Source organism: Acomys russatus, chromosome 17 (genome assembly GCF_903995435.1).
Source record: "Acomys russatus chromosome 17, mAcoRus1.1, whole genome shotgun sequence".
NCBI classification, from domain to species: Eukaryota; Metazoa; Chordata; class Mammalia; order Rodentia; family Muridae; genus Acomys; species Acomys russatus.
Window position 1 is genome coordinate 38017772 of NC_067153.1, and position 19020 is coordinate 38036791.

General features: G+C 54.5%; 2 protein-coding genes across 3 annotated transcripts in view; both read left to right on the plus strand.

The window, feature by feature from the left end:
• Ptp4a3 (protein tyrosine phosphatase 4A3) overlaps positions 1 to 16405 on the plus strand; it is a 759824-nt gene extending 743419 nt beyond the window's left edge. The window contains exon 6 of the mRNA XM_051159722.1: positions 16393 to 16405. The gene's annotated coding sequence lies outside the window, so the exon portion shown is untranslated. The remainder of the gene's footprint in view (positions 1 to 16392) is intronic.
• Adgrb1 (adhesion G protein-coupled receptor B1) overlaps positions 1 to 19020 on the plus strand; it is a 71982-nt gene that overhangs the window by 15413 nt on the left and 37549 nt on the right. Inside the window, exons 3-17 of one of the 2 annotated variants that reach the window (XM_051159720.1) lie at positions 6796 to 6957; positions 7769 to 7879; positions 8273 to 8437; positions 8527 to 8691; positions 8983 to 9147; positions 9567 to 9731; positions 9843 to 9944; positions 11703 to 11809; positions 11962 to 12156; positions 12595 to 12663; positions 13277 to 13385; positions 15901 to 16044; positions 16570 to 16645; positions 16818 to 16920; positions 18815 to 18858. In XM_051159720.1, coding sequence (XP_051015677.1) covers positions 6796 to 6957; positions 7769 to 7879; positions 8273 to 8437; positions 8527 to 8691; positions 8983 to 9147; positions 9567 to 9731; positions 9843 to 9944; positions 11703 to 11809; positions 11962 to 12156; positions 12595 to 12663; positions 13277 to 13385; positions 15901 to 16044; positions 16570 to 16645; positions 16818 to 16920; positions 18815 to 18858 — 1882 coding nt within the window. Of the gene's footprint in view, positions 1 to 6795; positions 6958 to 7768; positions 7880 to 8272; positions 8438 to 8526; positions 8692 to 8982; positions 9148 to 9566; positions 9732 to 9823; positions 9945 to 11702; positions 11810 to 11961; positions 12157 to 12594; positions 12664 to 13276; positions 13386 to 15900; positions 16045 to 16569; positions 16646 to 16817; positions 16921 to 18814; positions 18859 to 19020 lie in introns of those variants that run through there. The other variant, XM_051159719.1, reaches the window with a different exon arrangement.

The window sequence follows — 19020 nt, forward strand, 5'->3', positions numbered from 1 at the left end:
GTGTGTAGCTCTTTTTTATTTCCCGAGGAATGGCTATGTGAGCCCCTTGCTGAAGGAGCTATGAAGTGGCCAGGCCTCTCTGTGGAGTGTTTACATGACCTTGAGAACAGAGGGACTCTGGGAGGCCTCAGTGCAAAGGAGTGATGTTCCTGAGCTCCTTGCAGGGGCCCAGATGGGGAGGTGGCAGATGTTGGCCTGGTCAGGGTGCAGTGGGGAAGCGGGTGGGGGGTGGGGGTGGGGGATGAGGAGAGCCTTTGGTGCCGCCGGCCCGGATGGACTCGGGATGAAAGGGTGTGGGTGTGAATGCAGAAGAGCAAGCCTGGCCCCCAGAATCCTGTCAGAAATGAGGACATCCATGTGGGACAGAGGAAGCAGGACTGTAAGACGCAACTTGAGGACACGTCTGAGGTCGCTCAGAATGGAACTTGAGGTTATGTAGGACATAGGTCGAGGAGTTACATGGTGAATGGTTACAGGCCCAGGTTGGAGCAATGGCCTTGGAACCCCAGCTGGAGTCTTGGGTCTGAGCCTGGCTCACCTGTGTTTCTAGGCCAGCCCCTCATTTCTCATCTCTGGAGGCCTGAGAGGGCCTTCTTCTGTCTCCACGAGGATAAGAAGTGGAGTGAAACTGCCAATGATGAAGAGTCAGTGTTGTTGTTCATTGCTAGGCAGACTCCTGGGGCCTAGGAGCAGAGGCAGACAGAGGCAAGGGATGTGTACAGATTGAGCTTGGGCAGTTTGAGGTGTATGCATGGATTCTGACAGTGTCAGGGAGTGGTACTCAAAGGCAAGTGGGAGGCGTGAGCGCATGAGTGTACATGCATGAATTATACGCATATGTGCATAGGTACAGTGCACTGTTTGTGTATGCACATACACACTCATGCATATGTGTATGGTGAGTGCACCATGTATATATACATATGTGGACTGTGTTTTGCACATGTGTTCATGTATGACACATGAACACCTAGTGAGTATAACTGATTTGATTATTATGTCGGCAGCTTTTTGCATATACTTGTCTACTCTCATGGATGTAAGTGTCAGCATTGTGTGAGCCCATGTGTTTATTGCTAAGGCATGTGTATGCATGGGTGCATGTGCACATGTAACACACCATGTTCATGCTTAAACACATGAAAAAATTGTATGCATCCATGTATGAACATATGGGTGTTCATGTAGCACACTGTGACTATATGTGTGTTTGTAGAGCTATATATTGTGTATATATATATATATATATATGATATATATATGGTCTATATGTACCATGCACTGAGCATATATGTTCACGTGTGCATGGTGAGTGTGTATGTGTGTATATTTGTATCCAGGGTGGGGGTCTATCTGTCTGACTTGCTTAGGCTAGTAGGCGATGGTTTGGAGAGCACAAAACCCCAGGCAGGGAATGCGAGTTCTTGTGAGTAGGGTAACCCATGGTCACTCAGCTCAGCTCAGGTGCCTGTGCCCTGCGTCCAGAAGGCTCTGCCACTTCCTGGTCATGGGAGCAATGGCTGGCCACTGAGTGCCAACTTTGTTCTGGAAGCATCACATACGGATGAGTCCCCCCCCCTCCACAGGGCCATGAGTCAGGCTCCAGCAGAGGCTGTCCCTGTCTTGTTCATACCTTTACAGGGGCGCTGCCTCCCCAGGACCGCCTCCTTAGTACCCCCCCTAGGCCTCTTCCTTGGAGCCCTGCTTATGTGTGTCATCTCCCAGAGAGGTACTTTACCCCTTTCTGTCTTCCCTGGCAGCCCTTCCAGCGGGCCTCTTATTCACTGTCTGTGTTAAGATGATGGGGCATGCGCCCTAATCACCGATGTGTGCCTAGAGTGGAGGCCAGAACCAGGCCCAAAGCAGTCACTCTGTACATGCTTATAAAAATCAGGCCCAGAGATGTCAAGGTAGGTCAGGCCACACAAGCGTGCAAGAGATAGACTGACAATAGACTAGCAGGTGCCGTTGTGTGCACTGAGCTCTACTTCGGGTGTTAGGGGTGGTTAAGGACACAAGTTGGGGCAACACTTCAGCAGAGAGGAAGCTGTGCCAGGATGTGCAGCTGACGCCCTGGTCTTACCAGGGCCTTTGCCCTCACTGTCTTCTGGGAGCAGTCAAGCTTGGGGACCCATCCTCTCCTGAGACAGGCAATGTATCGCTGAGGTGGGGAATCAACAGACATCCCACTGAGGGTGTGGCCCACTTTCAGCCCTACTCCACTCGCCCCCCCCCCCCACACACAAGGCCTGTCCAAATGCCACGTGGCCTTGTCACACATTGGATTTCAGGCTAGGGCAACTGGCCCTGCTGCCTGGTCTTTCTCAGGCTGCCAGGCCCCGGCACTCACCCGTACCTTGCACAGTCTCCAATCCCTTCTCTCTCTGTTTCCTCCTCCATCTCTCTCCTGTCTCTGCCTCTGTGAGATGGATCATTTTTCTCAAGGGTTGCTTTAAATATTCATGTTTTAATTAAAGAATATTATTGCAGAAATGACCTGTAAGATAATGAAAAAAAGCAAGAGTCTGGGGTTGCAGGCCTGTGAGATCCTGTGAGCGTGTGTACCTGCGAGTGTGTTTCTGTGTGTTCCTGTGTGTGTCCGTGTGTCGTCATGAGTGTGTTGCCATGTGTGTACCGTGAGTCCCTGTGAGTGTGGCCCAGGAACCCTTGAATGCCCCTGTAAGTTCGTCCCTGTGTGTTTCTGTGTGTGAGTCCTTGTGTGTGAGTCCTGTGGGTGTGTCCCTGTGCGTGTTGCTGTGGGCGTGTATTCCACCACATATATGCATCCCTGTGTATATGCTAAATGTGCCATCTGTGTCTGTGTGTACATGCCTGAAATGGAAGCCTGGGTAGAGTCTCCATGTTAGGGTATGTACACTTGCTACTTTGCCTGGGGTCCTGGAGTGCTTGGAGGCTTATGACTAGCTAACAGACTAGAGCTGATCCCCTCACTGTGCCTACAGCCCTCGTCCTACTTGGTCAGGGATTCCCCCAGTCTCTGAGGCTCAGTCCCCAGAGACACCCAAAAGGTGTAGAAGCAGAGGCTGGGCCTGGAGAGAACCTCGGGGTGTGGTTTGGGGTGCAGTGGAGTTGTGAGAGTAATCAGGGTAATAGAGAGGCAGGTGCCATCTTGGAAGTGTGAGTTTCTCCCACCACCCCTGAGTGTGTGTGTATGTGTGTGTGTGTGTGAGAGAGAGGGGGGGGGGGGGGGAGGGAGGGTGGGAGAGAGAGAGAGAGAGAGAGAGAGAGAGAGAGAGATTTTAGAAAAATCTAGAAAACAGGCTTTGCTGCACATCACAGACAACACTCCTAGAAGGAAAGAACAGGACAGGGCACCGTGGAAGTGCTAAATGTGGGTACCATCATCCACGGGGAAATTCCCATGTGCCCTAGCTCCTGCCGTGTCACCTGCCTCAGCTCTGTGCCAGAGCTGCATCTGCTTGGCCAGTGGCAAGAAGTCCTTGTGACCTGAGCTTGGGTCATGCTTCCCACGACGATGGGAGGAGGGTCAGCAGCCTCTACCGCCCACTCTGCTAACCGAGGACAGAGGCCACTTGTCTAAGTTCTCCAGTGTGAACTAAATGTTTTGGGCCTTTAAATAGGACAGCTTCTCGGGACAGGGAACACCTGGCAGCAAGAATTTACTACAGATGTGGCTTGCTCGCTCTTCTAGTGCCTTGTCCCCTCCTCTGTCCCCCTTTCCTGATCTGAGGTTGGGATGATACTCATTTATAGAATCTGCCTAAGGCCTGAAGGAGGCTGCGTGGTATGGGATCAGGGAGTCCAGTGCTCCACAGTGGACAGTGGACTTGGCCTCCTAATCTAGCCCAGGATCTGAGTGCCCTTCATTGCCAGCTCTGACAGTTGCTGGTAGCTTGCATCTGGCTGAGTCAGGATCTGCCTGGAGAAGGGCTGTGGAGGAGCTGTGAGGGCAGGTTCCTCTGCAGCCCCTTAGTATCTTCCTTGTTCCTGGTCCAGGACTTCCAGACCCAGCTGTTGGTTCCAGTGTCTAATTACTTCATAGCAGTCCTGCTGCAGCTGGGTCCTTGGGAGGCAGGGGTCTTGCTAGCCTCCTGGGCCGGGACTGTCCCTGGACCTGCCATGAGTGTCTGGAGAGCTGAGTGGCAATGTGCAGGAATGATCTGCTGCCCAACCTGCGGGAGTAGGGCTCCCCCTGCTGGTAGAAGATGGAAGTGCATGGTTCCCCTCCTCCAAAGGGGATCCCAAGAACTGGGAAGAGACTGCCTGGGGGAGGGGGATCTCCTTCCCTTGTCCATTTCAACCCAGTTGGGGTGCAGGATCAAGGGAACCCACCACCCTTAAACGAGGGCATTAGGGTGGGAAGGGTACCAGAGCTTCTTCACTGGTACCCTCCCTCCTGGGTGGCCGGCCTGCCTGGCCGATAATTGGCTCTATTCATGCCTGTAATGAGATGGAAATGAGGTCGCCAGACAGAGGAAGCATTGAGCAAGGAAGAATGACAGCTTCTTTCCGGGCCTGGAGGGGCAGCCCACCCCTGAGTCCTGCCTGCTCCTTCGCTGCCCCCTTGTGCCCACCCAGCCCTGACGCACGCACACCTCTGTGTCCCCCGGTGCCCTTCATTTTGGCCCCAGGACCTCTTCCTTCATAATGCTCCCTCTGGCATGGATGCGTTCAGTCTGGGCAAACATTTATCAAGTCAGCTGTGTGTGAGGACACACATTAAAAATGAAAATGATAATAAAAACAGCAGTTATCATTTTCTGAACATTCATTAGGGGAAGGAGGGTGGCCAATGTTGGGGAATCAGTCTGTGGCTGAGATCAGGGCCCAGTACGCAATGGAGGATCAGGGATCCTATGCCTGGCATCTAAGGTCTATGATAAGGATCAGGGACAAGTGTTGCTACGGCCAGATATTGGTCTGTGACCAGGACAAAGAATCGGTATATATATCTAGGATCAGGGCTTAGTATACAATCAGAGTCAGGACTCAGTGTATGAATAGGGCTAGGAATCTCTGTGTGGCTTAGATCAGGGTTCAGTGGGACCACAGTCAGGGCTGGGCCAGAAGAGGGGATCCATCCTCAGACATAGGGTCCCCCCTCCCTCAGCTTCTGATATGCCCCACCTCTTCTCTCCCCTCCCTCTCCCACATCCTCACCACCTGGGTCACCAAGGTAACCAGCCCCAAAATAGTGGGTGTTTTGGCAGCTGAGGCCTAACCTGGGTCTATCCTGAAAGGCTGTGTGCTGCAGTAGTTGCCATGGGAACTGAGTGGCATCCTCCGATTAGCCCAGCTTGGACACCCTCTCTCCCACCCACTGCCAGTTTTCACATCACTCAGGCTTCCTTGTGGGGGGCTGGGCTGGAGCAGTGAGGTGGGGGGGGCGCAGGCAGGATTCAGAACCCTGACCCCACCCTAGGCCTGCCTCAAAGACTCCTGGCTCCTTTGTCTGGAATCATGGGACCAGAATGGCTGCGGCAGGTGAGACTCCTGAGGACAGAAAGCTGGGCCACGGTTAATCCTGGCAGGTGGCCTTCCTGGGGCTGGTTGGTGGGGCAGAGACCTGGCATCAGATTTGGTTCAAGACCTGGAGTTTGACCTGGTTGAGAGCTGCTCCTGCTTGTCCTGAGTTAGAGCATGTGACCGTGACCAGCAGCCTCAGAGCAGCCACCTGGACCCCGTCTGTGACCAGATGCTGTCCTGTCCTACCTAGTATGTTTATGTGTGGGGCTGTGCTGGAGACTCTCTGCCCTCTGCTTTCAACTTTGTCTTGTTGTGGGTATCACTGCTTACCTTCTCCTGTACCCTTGTGGTGCCCTTATTCTCACCCCCGGGACCCTCCTGGTGAAGGTGAAGATGATATTGAGACAGCAGTCTCTGTACTTCCTGCTATTACTCAGCTTGTGCAGCTCTGACTCCCTGGCTTGGCACCTCAGCAGAGGTTGCGGGGGTGGGGTGGGACTGGGGGCTCTACAACAGGCATAGGAACATGGAAGATGGCCCTTCCTATCCTACCAACCTCAAAAGAGTGCAGTTGCCCACCCCCCCCCAGTCGCTCCTTGGAATCCCAGCGCCCCCTGCTGGCCCAGCTGAGCACAAGCAATGGGCCATGGGCTGGCTCTGGCTGGGTTTTCCAAACCGTAGAAGTTGGCTCTCTCCTCAGGGAGACCATAAGGCCAAGGAGAAGGTCCATGGGGCCATCGGGGCGGGACTGCTCACACTCTGGGGCCTACCATCTCTGAGTATCGGATCAGGAAATGGAGCCTTGTCCCACCACCACTCAGGTGTAGCCTTGAGTGGCCTGGCCTTGCTCAGAGGGTGGGCACATCTACAGTCTAGGGGAGGTTTCTGGGCTGCTAGTTATGAAAATGGCTATTTCCTACTCCCCCCGCCCAGCTCTGGAGTGTAGATGTGGAGGCCTTGGCAGTGACCTCACCTGGACAAGAATGCCAGGAAAGAATCTTGAGGGTTTGAGGGCCCACGGGGAGGCTGGATCCAGGTATTTATGAATGGTGGCCCACAACCAGGCCTCACACTATAAGGCAGTATAGTGGGCGCGAGGTGAATGTTTACTCAGCAAGTCAGCCTGGGGCCATAGTGTGTTCTTGTCTCCGGCCTACCTAGGACCTCCTGGCTCACAGCTGACGCCAGCTCTCTAGAGGGTGTCAGGACCTGGGGACAAAGCTCCCCATGCCTTTGCCATACCTGGCTGTCTTCCTCCCCTTGGCTTCAAAGCCCACAGCTACCCTTTCTGGCCTCCACTGGACCCCAAAGATGGCAGGACCCTGAACCTTTCTCTTGTTCCCCCAGGTGGCTGGAAACTGTGGTCCTTGTGGGGCGAATGTACGCGGGACTGCGGGGGAGGCCTGCAAACTCGAACCCGCACCTGCTTGCCCACCCTTGGCATGGAGGGCGGAGGCTGTGAGGGCGTTCTGGAAGAAGGGCGCCTCTGCAATCGAAAGGCCTGCGGCCGTAAGTGGGCGGGGCAAGAGTGGGGCTGAAGTGGTGGGTGGGACCAAGTAGGGGAGGAGTCAGGGCCTGAAAGGGGCAGGGTAGGGCTTCTTCAATGGAAAGAAGGTGGTGTGGGGGGGGGGGTGTTTAATGAGATGAACTTGGTTAGGGATAGGGGTGCTTAGAGGTGGAGCCTTGAAAGGCTCTGCCTGACCCAGACTAGGCAGGACCCTGGAGACAGCTAGTTGTGGGTTGGGATTCTTCAAGCTGCCCCACAAGCAAGCTGCAGCTAAGCCAGTCAGCTCCAGCAGGATAGGCCTTCGGGATGTATTTCTTTAATAAGGCTTTCTAATGACCTCATGCATTTTTTAGCTGCTCCCATAAAGCTAAATCAAGTTCTAATGAGGCTGTCATTCTTCAGGTTTCGTTTTTTGTTGTTGTTTGTTTGTTTTTGTTTTGGGTGTTTTGTTTTGTTGTTGTTTGGGTTTTTTTGTTTGTTTGTTTGTTTTTTGGATGCTCTTTCCCAAGGAGAGCCTGGGGAGGCCCCTGTGCATCTCACAGGGAGGAAAGGATGGCTTGTTGGGGAGGAAGGGGCAGCAGTTAGAGTTGTCCTGCAGGGTCACCACTTGCCTGCAGTCCAGGAGGCTGAGAAAGAGGGCAGGCAGGGGCCTATAGAGGGACCCATAGTGACTGGTGCCAGGGAAAGTGCTCTGGTGGGTGGGGCCTATCAGTTGTTCATCGGCATTAGACTGCTCTGGTGACAGTAGGTGTTCAGCTGTGACCAAAGACAGAGGGAATCACACGGGGGTGCTAACCTGAGCTCATCCCGCAGCCACTGGGCGCACCAGCTCACGGAGCCAGTCCCTGAGGTCTACGGATGCCCGGAGACGTGAGGAGCTTGGGGATGAGCTGCAGCAGTTTGGGTTCCCATCCCCCCAGACTGGTGAGCTGGCAGGGCGGGTAGGGCTAGCCTACACCCAGCCCAAGGCAGGGAGGGGAGAGAGTGCTGGCTTCTGGGACCGGGTTAGTAATGGCTGCTAGGTGCCAGTCGTGATTCCAATAACTTATTGCTATAATTCATCTCATCTAGTTGGTGCCAGACTCCTGCTCTGGCCAGACTGGCTTAGGGGAGCTGATAGGAGAGTAGAAATCAGATCCGGACTTTGGGGAACCCAGCCAGTGGCGGGAGTAGGTCATCTTGAGACCTACAGATCCCCAGCCTCTGGCCTGTTGCCCCGCAGCAAGGTTCTGCCTCCCCCAGTGGGCCTCGGAATCTGGCTCCGTCCTGTGGGAAGGGGCATGGCAGGTCCGTGATGCGGCAGGACTGGACCCACAGGTGACCCAGCAGCTGAGGAGTGGTCCCCATGGAGCGTATGCTCCAGCACCTGCGGTGAAGGCTGGCAGACCCGCACCCGTTTCTGCGTGTCATCCTCCTACAGTACTCAGTGCAGCGGACCTCTGAGGGAACAGCGCCTCTGCAACAATTCGGCTGTGTGTCCAGGTGGGAGGGGCGGAGCTCAGGGTGGGGCTTGGGGTGGTGGGTGGGGCCTCTGGGCAAAGCGACAGCTGTGGCTTCCTGTCTCTCCCCAGTGCATGGGGCCTGGGATGAGTGGTCACCCTGGAGCCTCTGCTCCAGTACCTGTGGCCGCGGCTTCCGCGACCGCACTCGCACCTGCAGGCCTCCTCAGTTTGGAGGCAACCCTTGTGAGGGTCCTGAGAAGCAAACCAAGTTCTGCAACATTGCTCTGTGCCCTGGTAGGTGAGAGGGAGGGAGTGGCCGGGCGTGGAGGAATGGACCCAGCAAGCCACTTGTCAGTTCAGGAACCCAGTGTGACCCATGGTCAGGTTCACCTCAGGGTGCTCAGAGGTTAAAAACCTCAGACCACTGCTAGTTTGAGGTGTGACCTTGTGGTGTTCCTTCCCTAATCCCAAGTGAGTTATTGCATGGTGCCCCTGGGGTGTGTTCTTGTGCGTCCCAGACCAGGCTCTGGGGGTGCTGGGTATTCACACCAGTGTCACGTTCTCTTCTTCCCCCGGGCCGGGCAGTGGATGGAAACTGGAATGAATGGTCCAGCTGGAGCACCTGCTCTGCCAGTTGCTCCCAAGGCCGCCAGCAGCGGACACGAGAGTGCAACGGTCCTTCCTATGGAGGCGCTGAGTGCCAGGGCCACTGGGTGGAGACAAGAGATTGCTTCGTGCAGCAGTGCCCAGGTCAGGATGCACTCTCTCGGGGCTCAGGGGAAAGGGTGGAGCCCACGGGGCAGGCATGGCTGTGGGAGTAGGTATAGGGGAGACGTGCAGTGCAGTTAGGGTGTCAGGATGAACCCATTGGGTGGGTGCAGTTTAGAGTGGTGGGGTTGGGTGAAGTGTTAATGGGGTTCAGGACAGAGCAGTGGGGTCAAGGTCAGGTGACAGAGCTCGGCTGCATTATGAGATCTGGCTTCTTGTCTGAGTCAAGCTGATTTCAGACCTCTCCTCAATGGATCTCAATTTTCTGTCTCCTTCTGGCTCTTGTGTCAACACTCCTGTTTCTTTTGTCTTCCATGTCCCCCTGGCCCTACTTCCCTACTGATCCTGGGCCCTACTTTCTCTTCCTGCCATCTGTGCCCTATTTTGGGCCACTCTTGCAGTGGATGGCAAGTGGCAGGCCTGGGCATCATGGGGCGGCTGCAGCGTCACGTGTGGAGGTGGAAGCCAGCGGCGGGAGCGTGTCTGCGCTGGGCCTTTCTTTGGGGGAACAGCCTGCCAGGGACCCCAGGATGAGTATCGACAGTGTGGTGCCCAACGATGTCCTGGTGAGCCCTTTCCCACTGTGTTTTAGTTTAAGTGGACTTGTGGGGGGGGGCGCTGAGGATCATAACCCTTCATCCCAAAACCTGCCCACCTCTCTGTCTGGCCCCTTACAGAGCCCCATGAGATTTGTGATGAGGACAACTTTGGAACTGTGGTCTGGAAGGAGACGCCAGCTGGAGAGGTGGCTGCAGTCCGGTGTCCCCGCAATGCCACAGGTAAGAGTGGTGGTCTGAGAGTCCCTGCCCTGTCTTTGTACAGTTGTCCACTTAGGCCTTGTCTGAGACCCGACGTTAATGCAGCTTCTGTGTGTTCTCAGGCCAGGTGGCACCACATAGGAAGAGTAAGGACATAACAGCAGCCGTTGTGTCCAGAGTTCATAAGGGGCGGAGCACATGCCAACAACCCCTCTGCTTCAGAGGTCCCTTTGAGCATAGACTTTATACCATTGAACATACCACTGCCCCTGCATAGCTGGGAAGCGGACGAAGGGCAATTAACGTATCTACCCTGGGTTTGCCGTCTATAAGGTAGTTGCCTTTGAATGCCAGTAGTTCAAAGCCGGGGTACTTTCCAAGGATATGTAAAACAGGGTGGGCTCCATAGGAAAGAGGCCCGCCCATATGCATTGGTCTTCTTCACTTTGAAAGTTCCTTGTGTAGTTTCTGTAGCTGGCAGGCCTCAGGGAGGGGGGTTGGGAGCACGGCTCATGGACCCTGACTCTGCCCTTGTTTGCTATGTTGCTTTTGGAACTTTGACTTAGTTTCTCTGGGCTCCAGTTTTCTCTTCTATAAAATGAGGACTTCCGCCGGGCGTGGTGGTGCACGCCTTTAATCCCAGCACTCAGGAGGCAGAGGCAGGTGGATCGCTGTGAGTTCGAGGCCAGCCTGGTCTACAAAGCGAGTCCAGGATGGCCAAGGCTACACAGAGAAACCCTGCCTTGAAAAAACCAAAAAAAAAAAAAAAAAAAAAAAAAAAAAAAGAGGACTTCCGGTGACCCTTCACCTTCGGCTGCTGTGGCAGTGGGGGAATTGGCCCACGTGGCAGGGGAGGCAGTGGGTGCTGAACCCTGCTTGCTGTCCCTGCCCTTAGTTATGCCTTCTGGCTCCCATATTGAAAACCCAGAGACACAGAATAAAAACAACGTTCATCCCTCACAGTGTCCTTCGCTGGCCTTTTCCTACATTCACAGTCACACTGCATTTTCCTCAGTGTTTTGTTTTGCTTTTTTTTTTTTTTTTAATTTATGTGCATTGGTGTGAGGGTGTCAGATCTTGGAGTTACAGACAGTTGTGAGCTGCCATGTGGTTGCTGGGAATTGAACCCTGGTCCTTTGGAAGAGCAGGCAGTGCTCTTAACCACTGAGCCATCTCTCCAGCCCTTTTGTTTTGCTTTTTACCCCCTCTGGATTTGCCCAGGTTTTCTGCATCAGGCCACTCTATGGCTCCTGTCTTGTAACAGGGCTTGAAACACTCTGTGTGGCTGCCACCATGTATTTATCTCCTGTGCTGTCCCTGCTCAGAAGTCTTCCTGGGGGGGATTCTTTTGTCTGAGAGTGAGCTTGTGTTTCAAGCTGTTGAGTTTTGGTACCAAATGGCCCCTAAAGGCTCTACCAGTGGCCAGTGGCCAGAAAGTCTCCTGAAGCCCTGTGAATGTGCCAGAATGTGACAAGGGGCTAGAAGACAGCTGTCCCTGGGTCTCTAGATTGCAAGGAACACCAAGAGTGGCTCTGGCTGAACCCAGAAGCCTCTGCTTAGCTGAGGACCTCACCCTCACACAGCTAGGTTCCTGAAGATTCTTGTTAGGGCCCCCAGGACCTGGAATAGAGCTGAAGTGTGTGCCATACAGGAGCAAAGCCAGCGTGGCTTGCTTCTAGGTCTCTAGGGTCCCAAATAGGACACCCTGGCCTGAGGGTTGTGGGTGGGACCCCAGAGCTTCTTGATGAGCAGTCATGTGAGGAAAGGAGGTTTCCCCAGGTCTCATCCTTCGCCGCTGTGAGCTGGACGAGGAGGGCATCGCCTACTGGGAGCCCCCCACCTACATCCGCTGTGTCTCCATCGACTACCGGAACATCCAAATGATGGTGAGGTTGTCCCCAGGGGCTCCAGAAAACGATCCCCTCTCTTTGGACGTGAAGTTGGGGGCTGTAGGGGCCTTCAGGCATCGGAGGTCTCTGGCCATCATCTGACTGTGACCTGCAGTGGTGACAGCATCCAGCCCTTTCCATCTCCCCAGACCCGAGAGCACCTGGCCAAGGCTCAGCGCGGGCTGCCAGGGGAAGGGGTCTCAGAGGTCATCCAGACGCTGCTGGAAATCTCGCAGGATGGAACCAGCTACAGCGGCGACCTGCTCTCCACCATCGATGTGCTGAGGAACATGACAGAGATCTTCCGCAGGGCTTATTACAGCCCCACCCCTGGGGATGTGCAGGTGGCTCCCAAGGACAGCCCCAGGGGAGGAGGAGGATGCTTGAGAAAGTGTCAGAGGAACCAACCCAGACCCTAGTCAGACATTAAGCCCCCAGTGCTGAGTGTGGGCAGGGCTGTGACCCCCACTGTAATAATGAGCCTTAAACATGCTGAATCCTGACCTGGTCATAGGATGATTTCTGTTCTAGGTCATATACTGAGTCCTGATCCTTGTCTTGGTCACATGTAAGCCCTGACCCTGATCACACACTAAGCCTTCATCTGATTTCTGGCTCCATTCCGTTCTCTGATCCTGGTCACTGACTGAGTCCTGCTCTTGGTCATCCATCGAGTCCTGGTCCTACTATATAAACTGAGCCCTTATCCTAGCCATAGGCTGAGTTGTCATCGTCCATCACACATTGACTCCCCGTTCCCGTTCACTGGCTCTCATTTCCAGAACTTTGTCCAGATCATCAGCAACCTGCTGGCAGAGGAGAACCGGGACAAATGGGAGGAGGCGCAGCTGGTATGTGTGTGTGTGTGGAGGTCTGGAGCCCTCAGAGCTAGCCATGGGACCAGGATAGGAGCAGGCAGCTCTGGGTCTTCTACACCCCAGACCAGGCATGGTGGGGGCTTGTTGGGTCTTCCGTATGAATCTCAACACTGCTTCCTGTTGATTGCATGACGTTGAAAAGGCCACTTAAACTCGTGGGGTTTTTTCCCCCTCCGCCATTGGCTTTTCCCTGGGGCTGCATAAGGAGAGCTGGAAATTATGTTAAGGTCACTGGGTATGTCAGAGGATGGGGTGTGGTGAGTCTTCCCCATCTGCTCTCTGCCTTCCATCTGACCTCAAACCTGCTGTCACACTAACCCCAGGCTGGTAACCCTCATGGGGAGTGTTTGGGATACTTCCCTTCTTCCAGCTTAGGGACCCCTGTGGTGTGCACAGCAGCTTCTCTGATGTGTCCCTAAAATGCAAGTGGGCACGCAAAGGTCAGAATCCTGCTACCCCCACTATGCAAGGGAATGACCCATGGGGGCCAGAAAAAGAGGTAGCAGAGGCCGGAAGGCAGCAAGAGGACAAGGGAGGGCACAGACACCTTCCCTGGCTTGAGCCTGCCTTCCTTTCTCCATCCCAGATGGGCCCCAATGCCAAGGAGCTCTTCCGGCTGGTGGAGGACTTTGTGGATGTCATCGGCTTCCGCATGAAGGATCTGAGGGATGCCTACCAGGTGACAGACAATCTGGGTAAGCCCCTCCGTGGCCTAGTCCTGTGACTCTTGGCAGACTCTCTGCCTTGTTTCCTATAAGGAACTAATGACCACGCCCATCTGCAGGCACATATTAGCGTGAGTCTTAGGTTGAGTCCAGAGGTTTGGTATCAGGAGCCTGGTGGGACCTCAGACCCAGGCACAGGTCTGGAGATCTCATTCCAGGGACACATGCAAGACCCCAGGCACCTGTGAGGCCCACTTCATCCTGTCACCCCAGAGCCACCTCTGCAGCTGCTGTTTCTCTGCCCTCCAGTTCTACAAAGCCTAGGTGCAGTGAGGCAGGAGGCTGGCGTTTGCCTGGCTGCCCTTTTCCTCCTTCCTATAAGAGTGATGATGGAGACTGGTCAATGGACCTGAGGGTAGCTGTCCTCACAAATACATACCAGTGCTCGAGATATTCTCCTATCTAGGCCTCACCCCTTGGCCCCCCCTCTAACAATGTGACCCCAGCCTCCCACTCTAAGTTCCCCCCGAGCCCTTAGCTTTACTCTTCCACTGGCTCTGTCTCCAACTCATTCGCTACTGCCCACTCTTCCAGTGCGAGGCTGCTGTTTTCTGGCTTCCCACTCCACCCCAGACTGACAACTGTCTCTGCCCTCATTCCTCCTCTACTTCCGCCAGTCAAACTGGCCCTCTGAACCACAGGTTAAATATGCCGTTCTTCCTCACTACGCCTCTTGCTTACCTGATCCTCCAGCCACGGCCTCAAGCTCCATGGGCCTTTTAGTGATAATGCCTTTCCAAGCTATATATGCCCGTGACCCTCTCATCCTGTCAAGGCCTGCAAGCCAGTTGAGCCAAAAAGCCTCCAATGTCCAGCTGAGCCTGCCTTCCTAGGTCTAGAGATGCTCTGCCCTGCCATCCCAAGTCTGGGCCCCCCTGATTCTGCTCCTCTTCACGGGACCTAGGGGTCATGTGCTTCTGCCTTTGCGCCTCCCTGCCTTCCACTCACAGGGCCATCTTTCAGAGGGTCACTATCACACTCTGATCTCACCCCCTGCTCTCTGCCACTTCTAGGCTCTTTCCTCCATTCTTCTCTCCCTGGGCTATGTCCTTCTTTTTCCTATCTTCCAAGGTTTATGATGAGTTACTTCTGTAGGGGGCACCCTGGCTACTCTGTATGGAGACATCATCCCCCCCCTCTTTGTTGCCACCACTGACAGGCCTTGTCCCCATTCCAGAGGGAACTGCTGCCCACATATCCTCTGAGCCAGCACCTGTCATGGCCCTGCGTGCAGACTCAGAACATGTGCCAAATGAGACGTTGTGCCTATTTTCCTGGGCAGCTCTCAGCACCAAGGGCCAGCTGGTTGCTGACACTCAGTGCAAGGCTTGTCGCTTTGGCCTCTGGCAAGGCAGATACCTTATGGAACACTGAGAGAGAACTCTCAAATTCCCAAGGCCTTATAATCCCAGGAGGGCAAGGCCAGGTGTGTGTGTGTGTGTGTGTGTGTGTGTGTGTGTGTGTGTGTGTGGCATCTGGGGAGCTGCTGGGCCTGGCCAAGCAGGGTAGGTGTGGCAGAGCAAAGGTAGACAGGACAGGCAGCATGCCTGGGGGCTATGGCACTGGCTGAAAGGTGGAGTGTATACCTAGAGTGGGTTACAGGGCATGGAAGGGGGCTGGAAAAGCCACCTCTCTTACAAAGACCCTCTCTGTCTCCCTGCCTTGTCCCCATGGGGACACTGGGCCAGTGTGCATGTGCTGGAGGAAGATGGGGTGGCAGGCAGGGAAGTCCTCTAGAATTTCCCCTGATATAGAGAAGGGATCATCTTGCTGAGGTTGGTGCTAGGCCTGGTTTTGAGTGAAATGGGAGCTCCAGGGACTGATTCCCCTGGTAGAGTCTTGCCAAGATGGGCTGCAGAAGAGCAACATCCTACCTGACTACACTACCCTCAATTCTCCCTCCATACCTGCTGCCCCTCCCTCACCAAGACCTCCCGTTCAAATAGAGAGACCCTATGCCTCAAGCTAAGTCACCTCATTCTCACTCTCTCTCTCACTTTCCTGATTCCCCTAGCCTCTTTTGATAATGAGACCGTAGGCTGGAGAATGGGTCTCAGAGCTGACCCATGACTCCAGCAAGGTGAGGAGATGGTAGGAACCAAGATGGATGCCTAGCTCCTGTAGATCTTTCCGTGCCTACAGAATCCACCTTTGAGTTCTTCCTGACCTCAGTGACTGAGTTTGAGCCTCAGTACCAGGATGGACAGTGCCTGGTCAGGTCTGGATCCCCAAGAAGAAGACCTCCTATAGGGATTCTGGCCTGCTATCTCACAGTCCCCACCAGCCAGGCCTAGGCTCTGGGGATTTTGCTCATCTGAGAGTGAGGGCTTATGGAGAACCTAGTGAGTGCTTGGTGCTCATGCCTGACAGAAGCCTGGCCACATGGGCCCTGCTTACCCCTAGCCTCAGGAAACCCACTGCCTGAGTCCCCACTGATATTCCAGGTGAGTGATGTTCTGTTTGTGTTGCCTCTACCTTGCCTCAGTGCTCAGCATCCACAAGCTTCCGGCCAGCGGGGCCACCGACATCAGCTTCCCTATGAAGGGCTGGCGTGCCACAGGAGACTGGGCCAAGGTGCCAGAGGACAGGGTCACTGTGTCCAAGAGTGTATTTTCCACAGGGCTGGCAGGTGAGGCTTGGGAGTGGGATGGGCATACTAAGATCCAAGGTCCTAGAACCTTGATCTCATCTTCCTGAGATACTTTTTGTAGGATTCAGTACATTGTCTCCAGTGACAGGTGCATCCCTGGTACTCCTTGCTATCCCTGGGGTCATCTCCTCACTGAAAGCTCTCCTTTCCCTTCATGGGAGAGTGCCTGGGGACCAACCTCAACCAGAAGGCTAAGCAGAGTGGAAGGGGATAAGTGGCTCACACAGCAACAAGAACACAGGTTCCCAGGGAGAGAAGTGTATCCTGCTTGCCCATATCTCTTGTGGGAGTCACTTGAGGAGATGAGCTAAGTCCCCTCTTCCCATGTAGGTCCCGGCCGGTGCCTCAGATCTCAGCAGCACCTCAACATCTGTGGTAGGATAAGCCTTCAATTGTCAGGACCTTGGACATGACCCAATAGATGAGGCAGTGGAATCCAAAGGTCAAGGAAGGTCCAGGCTAGTGGGAAGTAGCAGGGTTGGGGTAATGCATGCTGTCTTCCAGAGGCTGATGACTCGTCTGTGTTCGTGGTCGGTACTGTGCTCTACCGAAACTTGGGCAGCTTCCTGGCCCTGCAGAGGTGCGTGACTAGGGAAAGGGATAGCCTGAGCTCCTACAGGAGGCCAGCAAGAGGCTGGTAGGCTGGGCATGGTGGTGGCTGGTGGCATGGGGCTAGGGCTGGGGCTGGGCTACAAGGCTGGCTCCGTGCCACCCCATACCTCTGACAGCCTCTGCTTCTTTGATGTCCCCAGGAACACAACTGTCCTCAACTCTAAGGTCATCTCCGTGACCGTGAAGCCCCCGCCTCGATCCCTGCTCACGCCTCTGGAGATCGAGTTTGCCCACATGTACAATGTGAGTGTTTCCCACATGCGTGGATGTGCGGGCACCTTCCTCAGTTCTGAAGTGCATCCTTGCACAGTCCTCTCAGGCAGGAGCTCTGAGGGTCACGGGCCAGAGTGACTCCCACCTGAATTTCAAGTGAGGAAACTAAGTCTTAGAGTTAGGGACTCACCCAGGGCCACACAGAAGACTGATGTGGATGGTGACATTCAGCCCTTTTATGACCTACCCCTCCCCCCCCCCGACCTGAATTCCCATCCTCTAGGCCTCCACTCCAGACCCTGCTCCCTGGAGGGGGATCTGCTTACTAATTCCTGTGCCCATGGCCCAGCATCCTGGGGGAGCTGTATGACAGGCCATCTACCTCAAACCAGGTCTCCAAACCCCTAGAAGTTGCTCCCTTCCCTGTCCAGGTTGCTGGGAACATGTGAAAACCACCTTCTACCAGAGTCAGGGCTGACCACCAGGCCACATCATGCAGGACCTCTGGGATGACAGTGCCAAGAGCGTCCTTCCAAAACTCCCTAGGACTCCGGGCCACTACTTCTGTGCGACCCTGGGCAGGCTCCCAGCTCCAGGGATGCCTGGAGACCTTGACGGGCATGAGGAGACCTTGGTGGCTGTCAGTCCCCTTGTACGGCTTTTCAGACACTAGAGCTGAAGCTTTGGCTGCCCCCCGCCCCCGTCTCTGCTTCTGGTTGGGTTGAGTAAGAACCCCAAGGGGGTAAGTCAACTGCATCACCCAGCCAGGATATAGTAGTGCCCAGGCCCTAGTCTTTAGGCTAGGGGTGTGGGAAATTCTCAGGAAGAACTCAAACCTGCCCTTTTCTCACGTGTGACCTTGGGGGAGTTGATTACCTTCTCGATGCCTTATTTTCTTTCCCTTATCAAACTGAAACAAGTAATTCCCATGAATGTTCAGGGCATGTAGCTACTGTGAGCATAAACCCCAATGTGACTGCACCCATCTCTCCAGTGCTGAGCCCAGTAGCCCTCACAGGGATGGTGGCCTGCATTGCTCAGCTTGGTCCTGCTTCCAGGACCAAGGACAGCAACAGGGCAGCTCACCTATAGGAGCATCTACCTCTACCCTATAAGGCATAGCTTTGTCCTCTAACCAGGTGCTATCATGGGGTCTGGACCAGAGAGGGGGCAGAAACTGTCTAGAGCCCTGTGTTGGGCGCTGGAGGCAGGAGGGAAGGATCAAGCCAGGCCTAACTGATGACACAGAAGCACTCCTCTCTGTGCTGAACGTCAGGGTTTTGTTTGGTTTGGGTTGGTTTGGTTTTTTTCCAGGGTTTCTGTGTGTAGCCTTGGCTGTCCTGGACTCACTTTGTAGACCAAGCTGGTCAGCAGTCTGCTTGCCTCTCCCTCCCTGAGTACTGGGATTAAAGGCACTGTTTTTGTTTTTAATTTTTAAAATGTTGTTTATTTAATCACTTTACAGCCTGATCCCAACCTCCACCCTCCTCACCTCCTGGTCCGCCCTCACAGCCCCACCCCACTCCCTCCTCTCCTTCTCAGAGAAGAGGAGGCCCCCTAAGGAGTACAGACCTACCCTGGCACCTCAAGTTGCAGCACAGAACTAAGTGCATGTTCTTCTACTGAGGCCAGACAAGGCAGCCCAGCTAGGGGAAAGGGATCCAAAGGCAGGCAACAGTCAGGGATAGTCCCTAGTCCTGTTGTTAGGGAACCCACATGATGGCTATTCTGTACATCTGCTACATATGGGTAAAAGCATGCGCACATGCACACACACATTCTCTCTCTCTCTCTCTCTCTCTCTCTCTGCAGTCTTTTGGGGAATGTCACCAGCAGCATGTATAATGCCCCAATGAGTAGGTTCAGTGACCCAGGTTAGGCCTAAAGGTGGCAGCGGCCCTGACCCCCCTCCCTTATCTCTTAGGGTACCACCAACCAGACCTGTATCCTGTGGGATGAGACTGATGGGTAAGTTCTTTTGAGCTTGTTAGCTCTGGCGCCCTGGGGTGGTGGGAAAAGCTTGCAGCATGCTTGGGTAGTGGAGGGCAGGTTTGAAGTGGTGGAGCCACTGTTCTCTCTCGCCACTGGTACATCTGCATGGTCCTCCCTTTCTCCCTGACCAGGTCTGGC